Source organism: Rhinatrema bivittatum, chromosome 1, assembly GCF_901001135.1.
Source record: "Rhinatrema bivittatum chromosome 1, aRhiBiv1.1, whole genome shotgun sequence".
NCBI classification, from domain to species: Eukaryota; Metazoa; Chordata; class Amphibia; order Gymnophiona; family Rhinatrematidae; genus Rhinatrema; species Rhinatrema bivittatum.
This window is the reverse complement of record NC_042615.1, coordinates 750845066-750860935: the sequence shown is the minus strand read 5'-3', so window position 1 is coordinate 750860935 and position 15870 is coordinate 750845066. Positions and strand designations below refer to the sequence as shown.

The following is a 15870-nucleotide window of genomic DNA, read 5'->3' as shown; positions in this document are numbered from 1 at the left end:
TGTCGAACTGGACTCCCAGGTATTCCAGTGATTGGGAAGGCTGTAGGCAGCTCTTGTTTAGGTTGACTACCCATCCCAGGCTTTCCAGAAGGGAGATCACTCTGTTGGTTGCCCGATGGCTCTCCTCTCGTGATTTCGCCCTGATCAGCCAATCGTCTAGGTAGGGATGGACAAAGATTCCTTCCCGTCTGAGCGCCGCTGCTACCACTACGATCACCTTGGTGAAGGTCCGCGGCGCCGTGGCTAACCCGAAGGGCAAAGCCCGGAATTGGAAGTGTCGTCCCAGACCTTGAAGCGTAGGTAGCGCTGATGATCCCGATGGATCGGGATATGCAGGTAGGCTTCTGACAAGTCTAAGGCCGTGAGCAATTCCCCTGGCTGTACTGCGGTCTTGACTGAGCGCAGAGTTTCCATGCGAACCCTCGGGACCCTTAAGTATCGGTTGATTGACTTGAGGTCCAATACGGGCCGGAAAGTGCCCTCTTTCTTGGGTACCATGAAATAAATGGAATAGTGCCCAGAATCCATTTCCCATGCAGGTACTGGGATTATGGCTTTCAAAGACAGGAGCCTCGCCAGGGTAGCTTCCAATGCTGCCTTCTTGTGGATTGGACACGGAGATTCCACAAACCTGTCCGGAGGGATGTGATGGAAGTCCAGATAATACCCTTCTCGGATGATGGCGAGGACCCACTGGTCCGATGTAATCTCGACCCATCTGGGGTAGAAGAGGGTTAACCTGCCCCCTATGGCTTCGTCCCCAGGATGGATCGGCTGATTCTCATTGTGGGGTGCGGCTGGGACCTGAACCCGACCCGGCTCCCCTCTTGTGCTGCTTGGTCCGAAAGAACTGGTTCCTGGCCTGAGGACGAGGTGCCTGGTAGCGACTCCTATAGGGAGTGAAGCGTTGGGAGCTTCTACCTCTGGATGGCCTCGGAAAGGTGTGCTGGCCCCTCCTGGACTTGTCTTCCGGCAGTCGGGGTACTGGAGAGGCGCTCCATGTGCTGGCCAGTTTGTCTAGGTTGCTGCCGAACAGAAGAGAACCCTTGAACGGCATTCTGGTGAGGCATGTCTTAGAAGGAGCATCGGCTGACCAATTCCGTATCCAGAGCTGCCTCCTGGCTGCTACTGAGGATGATACCCCCTTGGCTGTCGTGCGGACTAGGTCAGAGGCGGCATCCGTGAGGAACGAGAGAGCTGACTCCATGTCTGCTGCCGGGGCATTGTTCCTGACCTGTGACAAACAGGAACTCGTCACCACTGTGCAGCAGGTTGCGATTCGCAGAGACAGAGCTGCCACCTCAAAGGTTTGTTTCAGGATGGCATCCAGGCGTCTGTCATGAGCCTCCTTGAGGGCCGCCCCCCCCCCTCCACTGGAATGGTAGTGCGCTTGACCACAGCGCTAACTATGGCGTCTACCTTGGGGCACGCCAGCATATCCTTGATTGCCGGGTCCAGGGGGTACATGCCAGACAGGGCCCGACCCCCTTTGAACGAGGCCTCCAGCGCATTCCACTCCAAATCTATCAGCTGTTGCGCCGCTTGCAGGAAGGGGAAATGGCGGGCTGTGGGACGAAGACCCTCCAGCAGGGGGTTCTGCGTAGATGCCTCCATGGTGCTGGGGCCTGGAATAGCCAACTCCGTCAGGCACTGAGAAACCAGGTCGGAGAGATCTTCCTTGGGAAAGAACCGCCTCATAGTTCGATATGGCTCTATCCCAGAGGGAAGTTCCCCCTCCTCGGGGGGGTCCGGACTCGTCCTCCGAGACATCAGGATCCGCATGAGCCAGACTGCCCGGAGGCGGGTGCCCGCGGTAAGGGCGAGAGGGTCCGGGGGCAGGGTCGGCCGGGGCAGCAGAGCCTGGACGGGAAGCCGACTGTATCTGTACAAAGGCGTGGATCCCCTTAAATAAGTCCACCCAGGAAATGGAAGCGGTCTCCAGCCGTCAGGGTACCAGGTCCCCCGGGATTCCTGGCTGTTCGAGACGGCCCGCTAGATCCGGGGTGGCCCATGGGGAACTGTCGGTAAACCTCGGTTGAGACTGGTCCTGGCCCGAGGCTCCCACGGCCTCCTCTCATTGGGCACAAAGGGAGTCTGGCTCCTCGCGCTGCGTGGCTCTAAGCTGGCACGCTGAGCACAGGCCAAGAGCTTTCACGCCGGAATCAGGAGGTGCCGCCCCTGGAGACGCCGGGGCGTTTAGGTGTTCCATCGCGTCTTGCGAATGCAGGGCGCTGGCGCTTATGCTGTCAGCAATATGCGCTCAATAATAATATCCCAATAATAATATGCGCTCAATAATATGCACTCAATAATATGCGTTCAGCAATATGCGCTCAATAATATACAATATGCACTCAATAATCTGCGTTCAGCAATATGCGCTCAATAATATACAATATGCACTCAATAATCTGCGTTCAGCAATATGCGCTCAATAATATACAATATGCGCTCAATAATATGCGTTCAGCAATATGCGCTCAATAATATACAATATGCGCTCAATAACATATGCTTAGCAATCTATATGCTGCGTTGTGCGCCTCTCAACAGGCGCCTATCCGAGTGCGCCTATCCATGGGCGCTCAATACCTGAACAAGGCAGACAAAATGGCGACCTCCACGGCGTGCCGCATGCAGGCAACGCCGCCAATCCTCGTACCTCGGAGACCAAAAAGTAAGAGATGTACGCCTTACCTGATCCTCGGTGCTTCCCGGCTGTAACCCGGGCGGTCTCCGGCTGCGGGGGCAGAGGGGAAATACCTTCACCGCCGCGCTTGAGGAAGTGCACCCGCTGCCTCTAAGCCGCCGAACTCGTCTCGCTCGGAGCTAAGTCCACGCCGGGACCGAGGCACCTCTCAGCCAGGCCCAAGCCCTTCTCGCTCGGGGGCTAGATCCCTGCCGCAGTTCGGCCACCGGACCGAGGCGTAACCCTCCGAGGGATCGTGGAAATCACCTCGGGAAACTCAACTGGGGGAGGGACCCGAGGGTATCACCGCAGGAGTGCGGGGCTCGTCGTCTTCTTAGAAATTTAGAAAGTAGTATTGGAAAACACGCTCAGCGAGCGTGCAGGCGCTCCAAACTGCTTTGGAGACGGAAATTACCGAGTTGCTTCACCTTCCTGTGAGGGTATATGTACCCGTGCTGACGTCAGATCTGTCTCCAACTGCTAGCACGAGCACACTATACCCACTTGTTCTGAGTCCATCTGCTACACACTAGGAAAGTATACTGCTTTCTTCCTCTGACCTAAACATGCTCACAAGAACATCTTTATCCTGTTACTACGGTACAAGTATGCATGCTATGAAACCTGTGCATTTGAGGGTGGCTATTTTCAATAAGGCCATTTTGCCCAGGTATATTCTCATTTCCAAGGTAAATATTTCAAAATATTGCCATCTTAGTCCTAAATTCACTAAGCTGCAATATTTTATTGTGGGAGGGGTAAATATTGCAGGGATGGGAGGCCGTTCTGTGAAATTTTGCCCCTTCCAAACCAAATATCTATGAGGAGCTGACTTACCATAAATTCTAATTTTGTGCTCTATATACCAGAGTTATAATAAATATTACAGCACCACTGGTTGCTCGCTCCTAGTTCATATGTGCTTCCTGGTAGTCATGTTAGTTGCTGCAATAATACCTTTTTACTGGACTAATTTAATACATCTTTCACTAGCTTTCAAGACATTCTCTCTTCATCAGGTCAGTGAAGAAACTGCACCGTTCCACTGGGTTCCTGCATATATGGTATGAGTAAAATTTCTATATGTATCACATGCCTTGATACCCAGTATGAAGTTTTATACCAGTCATACTTTACATAGCATTACTAAGCAAGATACGGCCAGAAACAACATATTGTTGCTGGAGGGGTTGCACTCAAAATGACACCTTCAAATATATTTGATGAACTGCTCTAAGATTAATACATTTTGGTACAATGTGTCAAAAATGTGTGAAATTATGGAATCCCAGCTATCAATGGATTATTCCTTGTTACTCTTAGGAAGCTGTTTTAACCCTTAGCATGTCATAGTTAATGAAAAAAACTTGGGAGAATTATTATTTAGCACTGACCACAAGGTTACTGATTACATCTAAGTGGAAACACATTAGGCCTTATTATTTAATTAGATGGTATATCATTTGTGGTTAATTATATATGCATTCCTTTTTATTTGGCTCTCTTTTTTTTAGACTATGTGAAGGAAAATATTGGCAATCTTGTGGAAACTCCTGAAAATTGCTATATGATAGACCTTACTAACATATACCCTGATAGCATCATTTTCTTTATTATAGACAGATCTTGTGCACAGTATATATATACTGTGGCTATAATGTGTGCATATGAAAGCAACATATGCATATACTACTGTGCACAAGATCTGTAATACTAAATTTTCAATTGTTTATTTATCTGATTTTATATTTCACTTTTTGGCATATTCAGGTACTGTAGTTATTTCTCTGTCTCCAGAAGGCTCACAAACTAAATTTGTACCAGAGGCAATGGAGGGTAAAGTGATTTGCCCAAGGTCACAAGGAGTAGCTGTTTTAACCACTAGGCTACTCCTCCACTCTACTCTTGTTATATTGTGAGTTGGAGTGTGAGAAGAACCATGAATGCTCGGGTAAGAGCCTCAGAAATGTCAAGAAATAACTTCCATCTCAGCACCAGTGATAACATCACCCACATGTGTCAGTAAAAATAATAATAGCAGTATTATATTATATGCAAAAGGTGATCTTCTTGTCTTCTCAGAATTCTATGACAACTAAATGCTCTCAATCAAAAGTCAAGCAAATAGCACTCAATGTCTATAATTTGCATACAAATATCTGTGTTTTGCTTTGATGATCTAAGAATACAAGTAACTAATTTAAGGTTAGGATGAAAACTGACAGCATCAGCAAAACATCATGCTTTTTAAAGTGGTTAAATGAATCAGAATCTCATCTCTACATTTAAATGAATTTCTTACCCTGAAATTAATGTTCTTCTCACCAATACAGTGTCGCTGTTCTAATAGCCACAGAGATGTGAGAATGGCAGCTGCTGAAGTCTTCACACGTATCATTGTGTTGTGTTCCGGCAACTGCTCTGCCTTGTTAGAACCACTCAACAGTCTCTTGCTTGACCAACGGATCATCCATTCCAGCAATCTTGCAATGCTGCCGAATTTAGTCTTCAATTCTACAGAAAGTTCTTCATTTGGTACAATGTCTTTCAAATTAATGAGTCTGTAGGAGTATCTGCTACCTATGGTAGAAGTTTGCGGCGCGGCACAACCTTGACCAGATGAACTATACATAAGAGGGGTAGGAGATATTTGTGGACTTTTGTCTTGTGGATGGTTTAATAGCTGCTGTTTTAAACCAAATAATCCTTTTGTTCCTGTATGTTTAGTATTGGATCCATAAAAACATTTGTGTACAGAGTACTCTGACCCTTGCAGCACTAAAACTGAAGGGCTAAGACTAATCAAACCTTTCCGCTTTTCATAATATGAAGAGACTGGCTTTTCTGTTCCATAAGGTTCCAGGGTAATGGAGTAACAGCAACCTGCTCGGAAAATATTTTGGCTCCTTGTTCTGATCTGCCGGCGTTTCAGTGTTGAGTGAACATCAAAAAAAAGAGAATTTAATTCATATTCTTGAAGGTGTTCAGTAAAACTGGTCAGCAAAGGAATACCAAGGTCATTGGAATTGATTAGATCTCTTTCAAGAACATAACTCAAAAAGAGTTCAAGAAATGAAACATATTCATCATCATCACGTTCAAACTCCCATATACCCACCACTGGCATTGTATGTTCCTTCTGTTTTGGTTCACTTGGCTCTTTTCCTGTATGTTGCACTTTAATATAATCATTATTATTCTTAGGAGTAGTTATGTTCTGATTCTCACAAATCTCTTCTGTAACCTGTTCTGTGTTCCTAACAATATAGAAAAATGTGAAATTTGTTTTTTAAGTCAACTCATGCATAAAATTTCCAAAATTTTTGTTTTGAAGTGTAAGCATTAAGGTTAATGTATAACAGAATAACAGAAAATATGGATAACCTGAGTTATTTATGGATAAATAAGCATTAATCTAAGGATCAGAACACAAAAGTATCACTGCCATATGATGTAAGTGAATGGAACTAATCGTTTGACTAGTGCATTGAACCTACAGTTATTATTGGGGGTCAAGGGGAAAGGTTCTAGAAACAATTAGCAACCACAACATGCTGGAGAGGTTCTGGACTGATCAGCACACATTATTTCATATCACTTATATTCTGCTAATCCAGTATTATGTCCTTAGTGGATTACAATTAAAATTCAAATATTCATGAGACCGTCCTCTCCTACCCACCACACCGCACTGCCCCTTGACGTGGCCAGAGCTGTTAAAAGTAAAAGAAAATAATCATGAGAATTACAATTTGTAGTCTCGGCCCTATCTCCTCAGACCTAAATCTGAGTTCAAATTGCTCTCGCCAAAGCCCCCCACTATAGCACACATCCTGGAACCCCTCCCCCAAAACCATTTAACGTTCCCTGGGGGCCAGTGGGTTGCCAGATCTCCCACCCCACTTCTGGGTACAACTGCACCAGTCAAAATGACATCAACCAGTCTCAGGCATATTTTTGCCTCTGTCATGTGATGGGGCAAGAGTCTGCCTGAGGTTGGTCAACACCATTTTGACAATGGCATAACTGGACCTGGACACATATGGGACACTCCGGCAACCTAGTAACCACTAAGGAACCATAAGTAAGTAGTTTTAACAGATTCCAAGGGGGGTGGGGGGGGGGGGCGGGGTTGATGTGAGGGAAATGTGGTCTGTGGGGGAGAAGGCAATATGAAGTACACAAGGGCGCAGAGTTTGAGAATGGGAGTGGAGCATTGCCAAGATATTTAATATTTTTTTCACACTATTAACATAACTTTGGCTACCTCAAGGGGCAGCTGGAGATGGAAGAAGAACAGGGGACTTTCACAAGACCCCCAGAGGTTTATACACTGTCAGTGTGAGAGGGAAGGGTGGGGGAAGAGTCTGCAGGTCACAATAGCTCCTCTTAAATGAAATCCCAGGAGCATTGTACTGTGCATTATCTTCCTGCCACTCCCGGGAAAAGTTTGCTATACCTCTTGAGGTATCGCTAACTTTTGATCAAATAACATGACTTGCGAATTTTAAGGCAAGTTGTATTATTTGATTTGCATTTAATTTCAATATTAATGAGATGAGGTGAAGGGGCAGCCTTAGCTGTGATGGGAGCAGCCCTCCATGATCCCTTTCAGACTGGTTGGAGGTGAACATGTGAAACCTCAAGGCCAGTGCTGGAAGGAGAAGGTCCAGGCTGCGAACAGACCGGTGTTAGTTAGCTGACAGGCCACTACTAGGCCAGAGGGAAGCCTGAAGTACAGGCAAGGGTCAAGGCAGGTAGCATGCAACGAGAGATCTGGTAGCAGACTAAGGTCAAGGTAAGTGGCAGGCAGGCGAGATTTGGTGAACAGGCAAGGGTCAACTCAGGCAGTAAGGCAAGACAAGGTCCACTAACCAGACAAAAGTCAAGACAGATGGCAAAGAAAGCAAGAATCCAAGGCTCAAATTCTCATGACACTTGGGTATAAGACCTGTTGTTCAGGAATCACTCAATAAAATGAGCAAACATATATGCCTGAACAGCAATAACCTCATCAGGGAAGGCCACAGGAAATATATGGTGCTGGCACTATAAAACCAGGAAATGAAGATAAGCTAAGCCAAGCAGGAAGCAGACAAGGAGCTGATGCCAGAAACTATGCAAGATCTCTCCCAGGTGCCATACGTCAATGCTGGAGTAATGTTATAGTAACCCCTTCCCCAGGGTTGTAGGGGAAGAGGCTATGGAATATCTGGACTAGATGTGGAGTGTTTATGTTTGTTGCAGGTTTCCAGGGTCACTCCTCAGGCCCAAAATCCTTCCAAGCTACTAAATAGTGGAGTTTATTCTTCATAAACTTGGAATCATGAATGTCTTGGACTTTGAATTCCACAGACTCCAGCCAGATGTGAGAGTAACAGTTGGAAGACCAAAGTTTTGAGTAAAGGAATATGGAAAGCATTGGAGATCTGAAGGGATGTTTGGCAGCGTTTAAGCCTGGTATATGTTTGGATTTATTTGGCTTACTATTGGGTATGGTCCAATGAACCTGGGAGCAAACTTAGAGGATACTTGGAGTCTCAGATTCTTAGTGCTTCACCATATTTTATGTCTGGTGGCCAGTTGACGTGAAGGTCTGTGGCATTTATCTGAATTTCTTTTATAACAATTTGCCATCTGTGTAAGATGATGTTGCATTTCATCCCAGATTTCCTGGAAATTAGTAGATAAACGGTCAGTGACTGAAGTTCCCGTAGTGAGTGGAATGGGTAGAATGAGTCGAGGATGTTGTCCATATACTATGTACAATGTGGAGGCCACTGCAGATTCACTAACCCAGTTATTATAGAACTCTGCCCAACTGGACCCAGTCATCTTGCCTGGCTGAGACATAAGCTCGCAAAAACGCTTCCAGAGTCTGATTAACTCTCTCAGTCTGTCCATTCAACTTAGGATGATAAGCAGAGGAGAATCCAAGAGTGACACTGAACTTCCTGCAGAGTACTCACCAGAATTTCTAAGTGAATTGGATTCCACGGTCACTCACGATGTGTTCCGGGAGACTGTACAAATGAAAAATGTGTTCAAAGAAACACCAAGAAAGGATAAGATCAGTGGACAAGGCTTCCAAAGAGAGCCATCTTCAAAAAACAGTTGACAACCACCCATATAATTGTGTGTCCAGAAGAAGGTAGTAGGTCCATCATAAAGTCCATGAAAACATGGGTCCAGGGCTTCTGGGGAATAGGAAGAGAGTGGACAAGTCCTGTAGATCATTGTTGAGAAGTTTTGTGTTGTGCACAATTGACACAAGCAACATATTCCTAACATCCTTGATTATGGAGACCACCAAAAGGTTTGAGAGAGAAGTTCAAGGTCTTGCAAAAGCCCTAAGGCCTGGCTAGTTTCAAGTCATGTGCCCACCTCAACACCTTGCATCACAGACAAATGAGCACAAGGGTCTTCCCAGGAGGGACACAGAGAGAAGATATCTTCAACTGCTCTCTTGCCTTCGGGGCCAAGGGGCACAAACTCGCCAAAGCACTTCCCTTTTTTATAACTTGCCTCTGGAGCATTACACTCAAGTAAAATTCACGCTTGAATTGGATACAGGAAGGAAAAGAGACAGGATACTTTCTTTAAAGTGACCAATATAGGATCTTTCAATTGCAAGCCTGTCGCTTCAACCCGGCCCCAACGAGTGTCTTCAGGGTTTAACAGACTCACTAACTCATCCTTGTGGAGAAAAAACAAATCTCAGTAGAGCCCAACATGGCTACCAATCAGGTGCAATTTCTCCTTCTTCCAGAGGTGAGAAGGCCAAACCCCATCGGAATCCTTCAATGTATCTTGATCCACATCCTGGGATATCCTGCCTGCAGCGTTTGCCCAACATGGCTGACAAATGGGAGGCCCAAGCACACGACCCCCTACTTAGTTAGACATCTCCACTTTCACCGGGCACCCCTGGAGAAAGGTCTGCAAGCTCTGGAAAAATTCTCCTCAGCAGAATGGAAGTATCCCGGGACCCATAGGCCCAAACCAGGCCCTCTCCGTCTTTTCTCTCTGGGATGCCTCTGCCATTGGGAACAAGGAGGGAGGAGAACTGAGCATTGTTCACACTCTACTCCTCTCTAGAGACACCACAGGTTAAGGGGATGTTCCCAACTTTGACAAAATCTCTAGTAGCTTGACAGAAGCATAGAGAGAGCGAAGGCTGGATTGCTCTCTAATAGCCTGATATAGGATTAGAGAGAATGAAGATTGGATTGCCCTCAGATGAGAAGCCTCACAGAGAGCAAGGCACTTGGACTTGTTCATCCCTGGCACCTAGCTCTCCTGAACTTCTATTCTAGTTGGTTTCCTGCGTACACCCCAATGCCACTTGGGTGTACACGTGCAATTCTAAGGACATAAGCAAATAGGCGCTCAAATCTAGGTCACAATCATACGCACATAAGTACCCATGCAAAACAAGTAATTTTAGGCCGCGGCCATATGCATATAAGTACCTGCGCAAAGCACGCAATTTTAGGCTGTGGCCTTATATGCACAAGTACCCACACATGCACTCACGTCAAAAAAACTCCATGCAGTGAAAACGTACACATACACCTATCTGCTGCTACATGGTTGACCAAAGCCTGCCTGCACTTTCAGAGCATTTAGGCCCAGATCTGCAACAACTGGCACAAAAAAAATTGCCGAAGACTTGAAGAGCTTTTTTTTTTTTTTTTTTTAAATAGCTCAAGCCTCTGGACCATCCAAGAACCCCTGGAGACTGAGGCCAAGAGGCAGCATCCCTTGCTGCCTGTTCTGCTAAATAAGCTTAGAGCATAAGCAAAATGAAAACAGCAGAAAACTTCTGCAAATCTCCTGGAAAATGAGCCACAACCTCCACCTCAGTGCCTGAGCCTCTCTGCACCTCATGGGACAAGGAACCACTGGCGATAACTGAGGATTCCCTTGTCTCTCCTGCCGATGATGCAGATACTGTTAGGGCTATGAAAAATGGCTGCAATTCCCATGCTAATGGGGAAAGCCTCAGTGCTAGCCCTGTTACCCGCAAGACTCATTTAGCCTCCGGTCTAGCGCTGAGCTCCCCCTTAAGTGCGTTCCCAACCAGGGTTACACAAAGAACACAAGCAGACTGTATTTAGTCAGGATCACGGGTCTGCACCATATCAAGACTGACTGACAAGCGCCTTTGCCATGTGGTCTGAGCAACGTGTCGTTATCACCATCCCGATTACCTGAGCTCAGGAAACCACCGGGTGAACAACTCTGAAGCAGCAAGGAAGGATCCGACTAACCGGCACAGCAATTCACCATAAAGAAAACAATGTTATTCTCCCCGTTCGCTTTTGCTTTTTTTTTTTTAATTAAGATTTAATAGTGCAACTACTGTTGTCACAAGTCACTGTACAAAGAAGAAAATAAATTCAATACTTCCCTGCTCAATCGGGACCCCAAATGCAGAGCTGGACCACCCGATATACATGCCCATGGAATCGCGAAGTGAGCTGCCATCAAGGGTGACCAAACTTCTGCTCGTCCGATTTCACAACCCCTGGGAGGAGCTGGAAATCTCTCTTCTCTTCGCTTTTGTTTTTTTTATTTATATATTCCAGACTGCAGGTTTTACACCATCTACCATCTGCTATAGACAGAGAATTACTGAGTGGCTGCAGGAGGCACACTAAGTTATATAGCAGTGCCAGTAAATGTTTCTCTGTTTCCATCTGCTGGCAGGAAGGCAAAACTCAGAGGTCTGGACTGATCTGGCTACATATAGGGAACAGATATTTGTAGTACCTATCTCTAGTGTTAAAAGCAGTTTTCTACTCACCACCCTCTGGAATACGCACCAGGTTGTGGGCCCCCTAGAGATCCAGTTTAGAGAAAACTGAAGCTCCACGTAGGCGATCAAATAGCTCTGGGATCAGGAGTAAGGGGAACTTGTTCTTGACAGTAATGGTCTTTAGGCCTCGATATATAATTATTACAAGATCAAAAAGAATCATCCTTTTTCTGAACAAAGAAGAACCCAGCTCCAGCGGGAGAGGATGGGCAGATGAACCCCCTTTTGAAGCTCTCTGGAATTTACTCCAACATAGCCTTAGTTTCAGGGATCAACAGCGGATAAACTCTTCCACAGGGGGAAGTGGTACCAGGCAGCAGATCTATAGCACAATCATATAAATAACAAGGTGGAAGGATCTCTACCCGCTTCTTGCTGAAAACATCAGTGAAGACCACATAAGACCTCAGCCCATCAGGTGGAGCAGTCAAATCCAAGGAGCAGGAGGTGGTCCATGGATGTATTCACTGCAAACAATTCTGTAGATATTGGTCACTCCAGACCAGGATGGCTCCCCTTCACCAGTCCACCACAGGGCGATGTAATTGTGATTTGGGTAGGCCCAGAAGAACTCAGTTAACAGATCTTTGTAGCATGAGGAAGGAGATACTCTCCTCATGAAGGGCCGTACTATAACGAATTATTATGGGTAAATTTTCAACACAGATGGAGAAAATACAGATGGGTTTATCCAAGGGTACCTGGGGAATGCAGAGCCTTTGTACAAGGACCTTGTCAATAAAGTTACCAGCTGCATCAGAATCCAGAAAAGCTCCTGAAAAACACTCCTGATTTCCACAGAGGAGCTGGAATGTTAAAACAAACTTTTGCAGGGGAGTGAAGCAAATAGTACTTAGGGCATCCTCCCCCAGGAATCCTAGGCAGGGGAGTCCCAAATTCTTAGGGCAGGCAGAGGCTCAGTGACATTTACCAGATAAGTTAAAACAAAGGTTTGGGATTCTCTATTGGTGTTTCTTTTCCTCAGATAATCTAGAGCATCCAAGCTGCATGGACTCCTCATCAATGGGTGATGGGGACCAACTAGGCGGCAGAATAGGCCTTTGAAACTTAGAAGCCAGGCAAAATTGGCATCCGAGTGTCCTGCATTCACGGAATCACTCCTGGAAGCAGATATCAATGTGGGTGCATAGGGATATGAGATCATTTCAAGTGACAAGTAGGTCACAAGCAAACAATTCATCCTTTATTCAATCTGCCAGGCCCTGCTGAAAAACTGGCTCCTTATTCCATGCAAGTTTGGCCTCAAACTGCACAGCATATTGCCCGATGGTCTGGGAACTCTGCCATAAATGGAGTAGCTCCACAGCAGAGAGAAGGCCTGAGAAAGTTTATCAAATACTCTCCAAAAGGTAGCTAGGAATTCTTGTAGAGTGGAGAAACTGGGCTCATTCCTTTCCCATAAGGCTCAGCCAGAGATCAATGAAATCACAATCACCACCTTCTATTTTATTTTATTAGATTTTTATATTCCACTTTTTGGCACTTCAAAGTGGATTACATTCAGGCAATGGAGGGTAAAGTGACTTGCCCAAGGTCACAAGGAGCAGCAGTGGGATTTGAACCCTGGTCTCCCTGTTCAAGCCAGCTGTTCTAACCTCTAGGGTACTCCTCCACTCCTTCACCCTTTCAGAAACAAAACTGGCCGACTGCAGCTCAAAGTGGATTAGGCACTGGTTGATGAACTCATCATCATACAAGTAAGGCATAGGTAGGCATGACCTGGGCCAGAGAGGGAGCGATGGCCTGGGGTGGTAAAGGTAACGAGGACTGCAGTTGATGGAGATGAGAAGAGAGACCCTGTAATGTCTGCAAACTAGGACTTGGTTATTTTGTTGCTGCCGGACAGCTTGAGCGAGGTTCCACAGGAAGTCCAGAAGCAGCACGCGTGGCCTCAGCAAGCTACAACAGGAGCAGCCCTCTGGCCACTTCATGAGCCCTTTCAGACTGGAGGTGGACATGTGAACTCTTGAGGACAGTGCTAGAAGGAGAATTTCAAATTTGTGAACTGACCAGTGTCTGACAGCTGATGAGCCACAACCAGGCTAGAGAGGACGAAGTCCAAAGTACAGGTAAGAGTCAAGTACAGGTAAGGCAAGGTCCAGTAGCAGGCAGAGGTCATTCAGGCGGCAGGCAGGCGAGAAATGATGAACAGGCAAGGGTCAAGACAAGCGACAGGCAAGACAAGAATCCAAGGCTCAAAGACTCAGAACATGCGGGAATAGGACATGTTCCACAGGCATCACTCAACAGAATGATCAAGCTTCTATGCTGAACAGTGACGAACTTATCAAGGCAGGCCACAGGAAGTCCAAGGTGCTGGCGTTATAAAACCAGGAAATAGAGAGAGACTAAGCCAAGCAGGAAGCAGCCGATATAAGAACACTCTCAGGTGCCAGAAGTCAACGCTGGAAGCATATTACAGACGATATGCATGCAAATAAGCTCATTTTAATACCCAGCTGTGTCATTTTTTTGGAATTTCAAATTCTGCACGTCATTCCTGCATTAATAAATTTACTGTGCGGTAAAGCCTCAATGTAACTTGTAAATGACCCCTCTATGCTGGTCATCACATACTATATTGGAGTTTCTTGGATTGTTGTTCACGTTATTAAAAAGTTACATTTTATTTTTAAAAAGCATCATTCAAGATATGCAATTGGATCACAAGACAAAGCCCCATTAGATAAACTAAGTGTAAATCTAAGCACAACCAGAGCAAAGTTTACTGCTGGTTTTAACACTCACTTCTCAGCTTCAGTTGTTATATCACCAGAAAATCTGAGCAATTTGTAATCATAATGTAGTGTTTACAGTATTAAAACAGGAGAAATCTGAATAAAAATTATTTAAAAAAAAAAAAAAAAGGCCAGGAGAAATGTGGGCTAACCCCATGGCTCAGGCACTAAGGTTCATGTTCTGTGGCATAGGAAATCTGTGTTTTGATCTGTCAGCTTTTGGGTTCAGTCAGACCTGGGAATACTGCAAAGGTGGTAAATTCAAATTGGGGACAGAAAACAGCAACTGCTACTGAGAAAGCCACTGCTGGTCAATGAGTAATGCACCTCACAGCAGAGAAGGCTCCCTTCCAGCTCAATGGCCCAAAAGGGTCCACTTAGCCATTTAAGAATGCCATCTGGCAAGAGGATTTAAAAAACTAGAAGAAATAAAGGGGAGAACATTTTTAAATTGGGAAATAAATTTTAAATTGGGATTTGAAGCAAGTCTCATGTAGACTGTCACAAAACACTACCAATAACAGTTATAGGCCCCTCCTCTCCAAGGTAAAAGATTATTATTATGAAACAGACAAGGGGCAGATTAACATTTTGGGAGCAGGTTAACATTTTGGATAAAACAATTAAGAAAAGCAAAACAGGGAATCAATCAAACATCAAACAGATGGTATCACTTCCTCTACCACTATAACTGCATCATGCCACAAAAATAAGTTATCAGATGCGGCAACCTTTCTGAAATACATTAACCTAATCTAGGGAACTGGTCATCTTTCCAAGTGTTTCATGCTCTACTGGGCTGAAAAACACGTACTAGGATATTTGATATTGTACTTTGGATTCTGTACACTACAAAAAAATCAATAAATGTAAACTAAACTGATTACCTTAAACTACAATCTTACAAAACTCTCAAGAACACAATACCTACAAATAAGATTAGTTGGTTCTATGATTTTGATTTGTTAAAAACAAATTTTGAACACAATGATTTCTGATGTTTGTTTTTAAATGTTGTTTTGCTACAAATTTACAAATTATTCCTACACATCTGCCCATTATAAAATCTTACTTTTGTAAATACTTCTGATCTGTTTCTTCAGCCAGCAAAGCCTCAGAAAGCGTATCTGCAGTTTCTGCATCACTGTAAACCTGAGGTTTGCCATAATCTGTGAGTGTGCTCTTGCTGAGGCTGGTTCCTAAGGAGAATCTGTCATAGCAAAGCGTTTCATCATCTGGAACTTCCTCTTCTGCTGGTTCCCAGATATTCATCTCAACAGCACCTATGTTCCTCACTACACGTTTCAAACTTTTCAGTCTCACTTTCTGGATGTGATGCATAACAACAGACATTTCTTCCCTTTTCAGACCTAACAAAAACACAAGAATCAAATTTGAAATAAGCACAAATAGCTTAAAAGCTGCAGATTCCTAAATTAATTTATGAGAAGCAGGTTGAGAGCTGGTGCATTTTAGACACTGTACACTTTCAATTCAAAAGAAATCACTAAAAACAAGAATTAAAAATCACAGCTAAGACCACAAAATCTTAACTTATTCAATGACCAGGAACTTAAAAATAACAATGTAATTAAATACAC

General features: G+C 45.0%; 1 protein-coding gene across 5 annotated transcripts in view; it reads right to left on the bottom strand.

Moving 5' to 3' along the window:
• CPLANE1 (ciliogenesis and planar polarity effector 1) overlaps nucleotides 1-15870 on the bottom strand; it is a 453269-nt gene that overhangs the window by 218725 nt on the left and 218674 nt on the right. For all 5 annotated transcript variants that reach the window (XM_029578626.1, XM_029578651.1, XM_029578642.1 and 2 more), the window contains exons 24-25: nucleotides 15342-15639; nucleotides 4992-5946 (exon numbers count right to left, since the gene is read on the bottom strand). In XM_029578626.1, coding sequence (XP_029434486.1) covers nucleotides 4992-5946; nucleotides 15342-15639 — 1253 coding nt within the window. The remainder of the gene's footprint in view (nucleotides 1-4991; nucleotides 5947-15341; nucleotides 15640-15870) is intronic.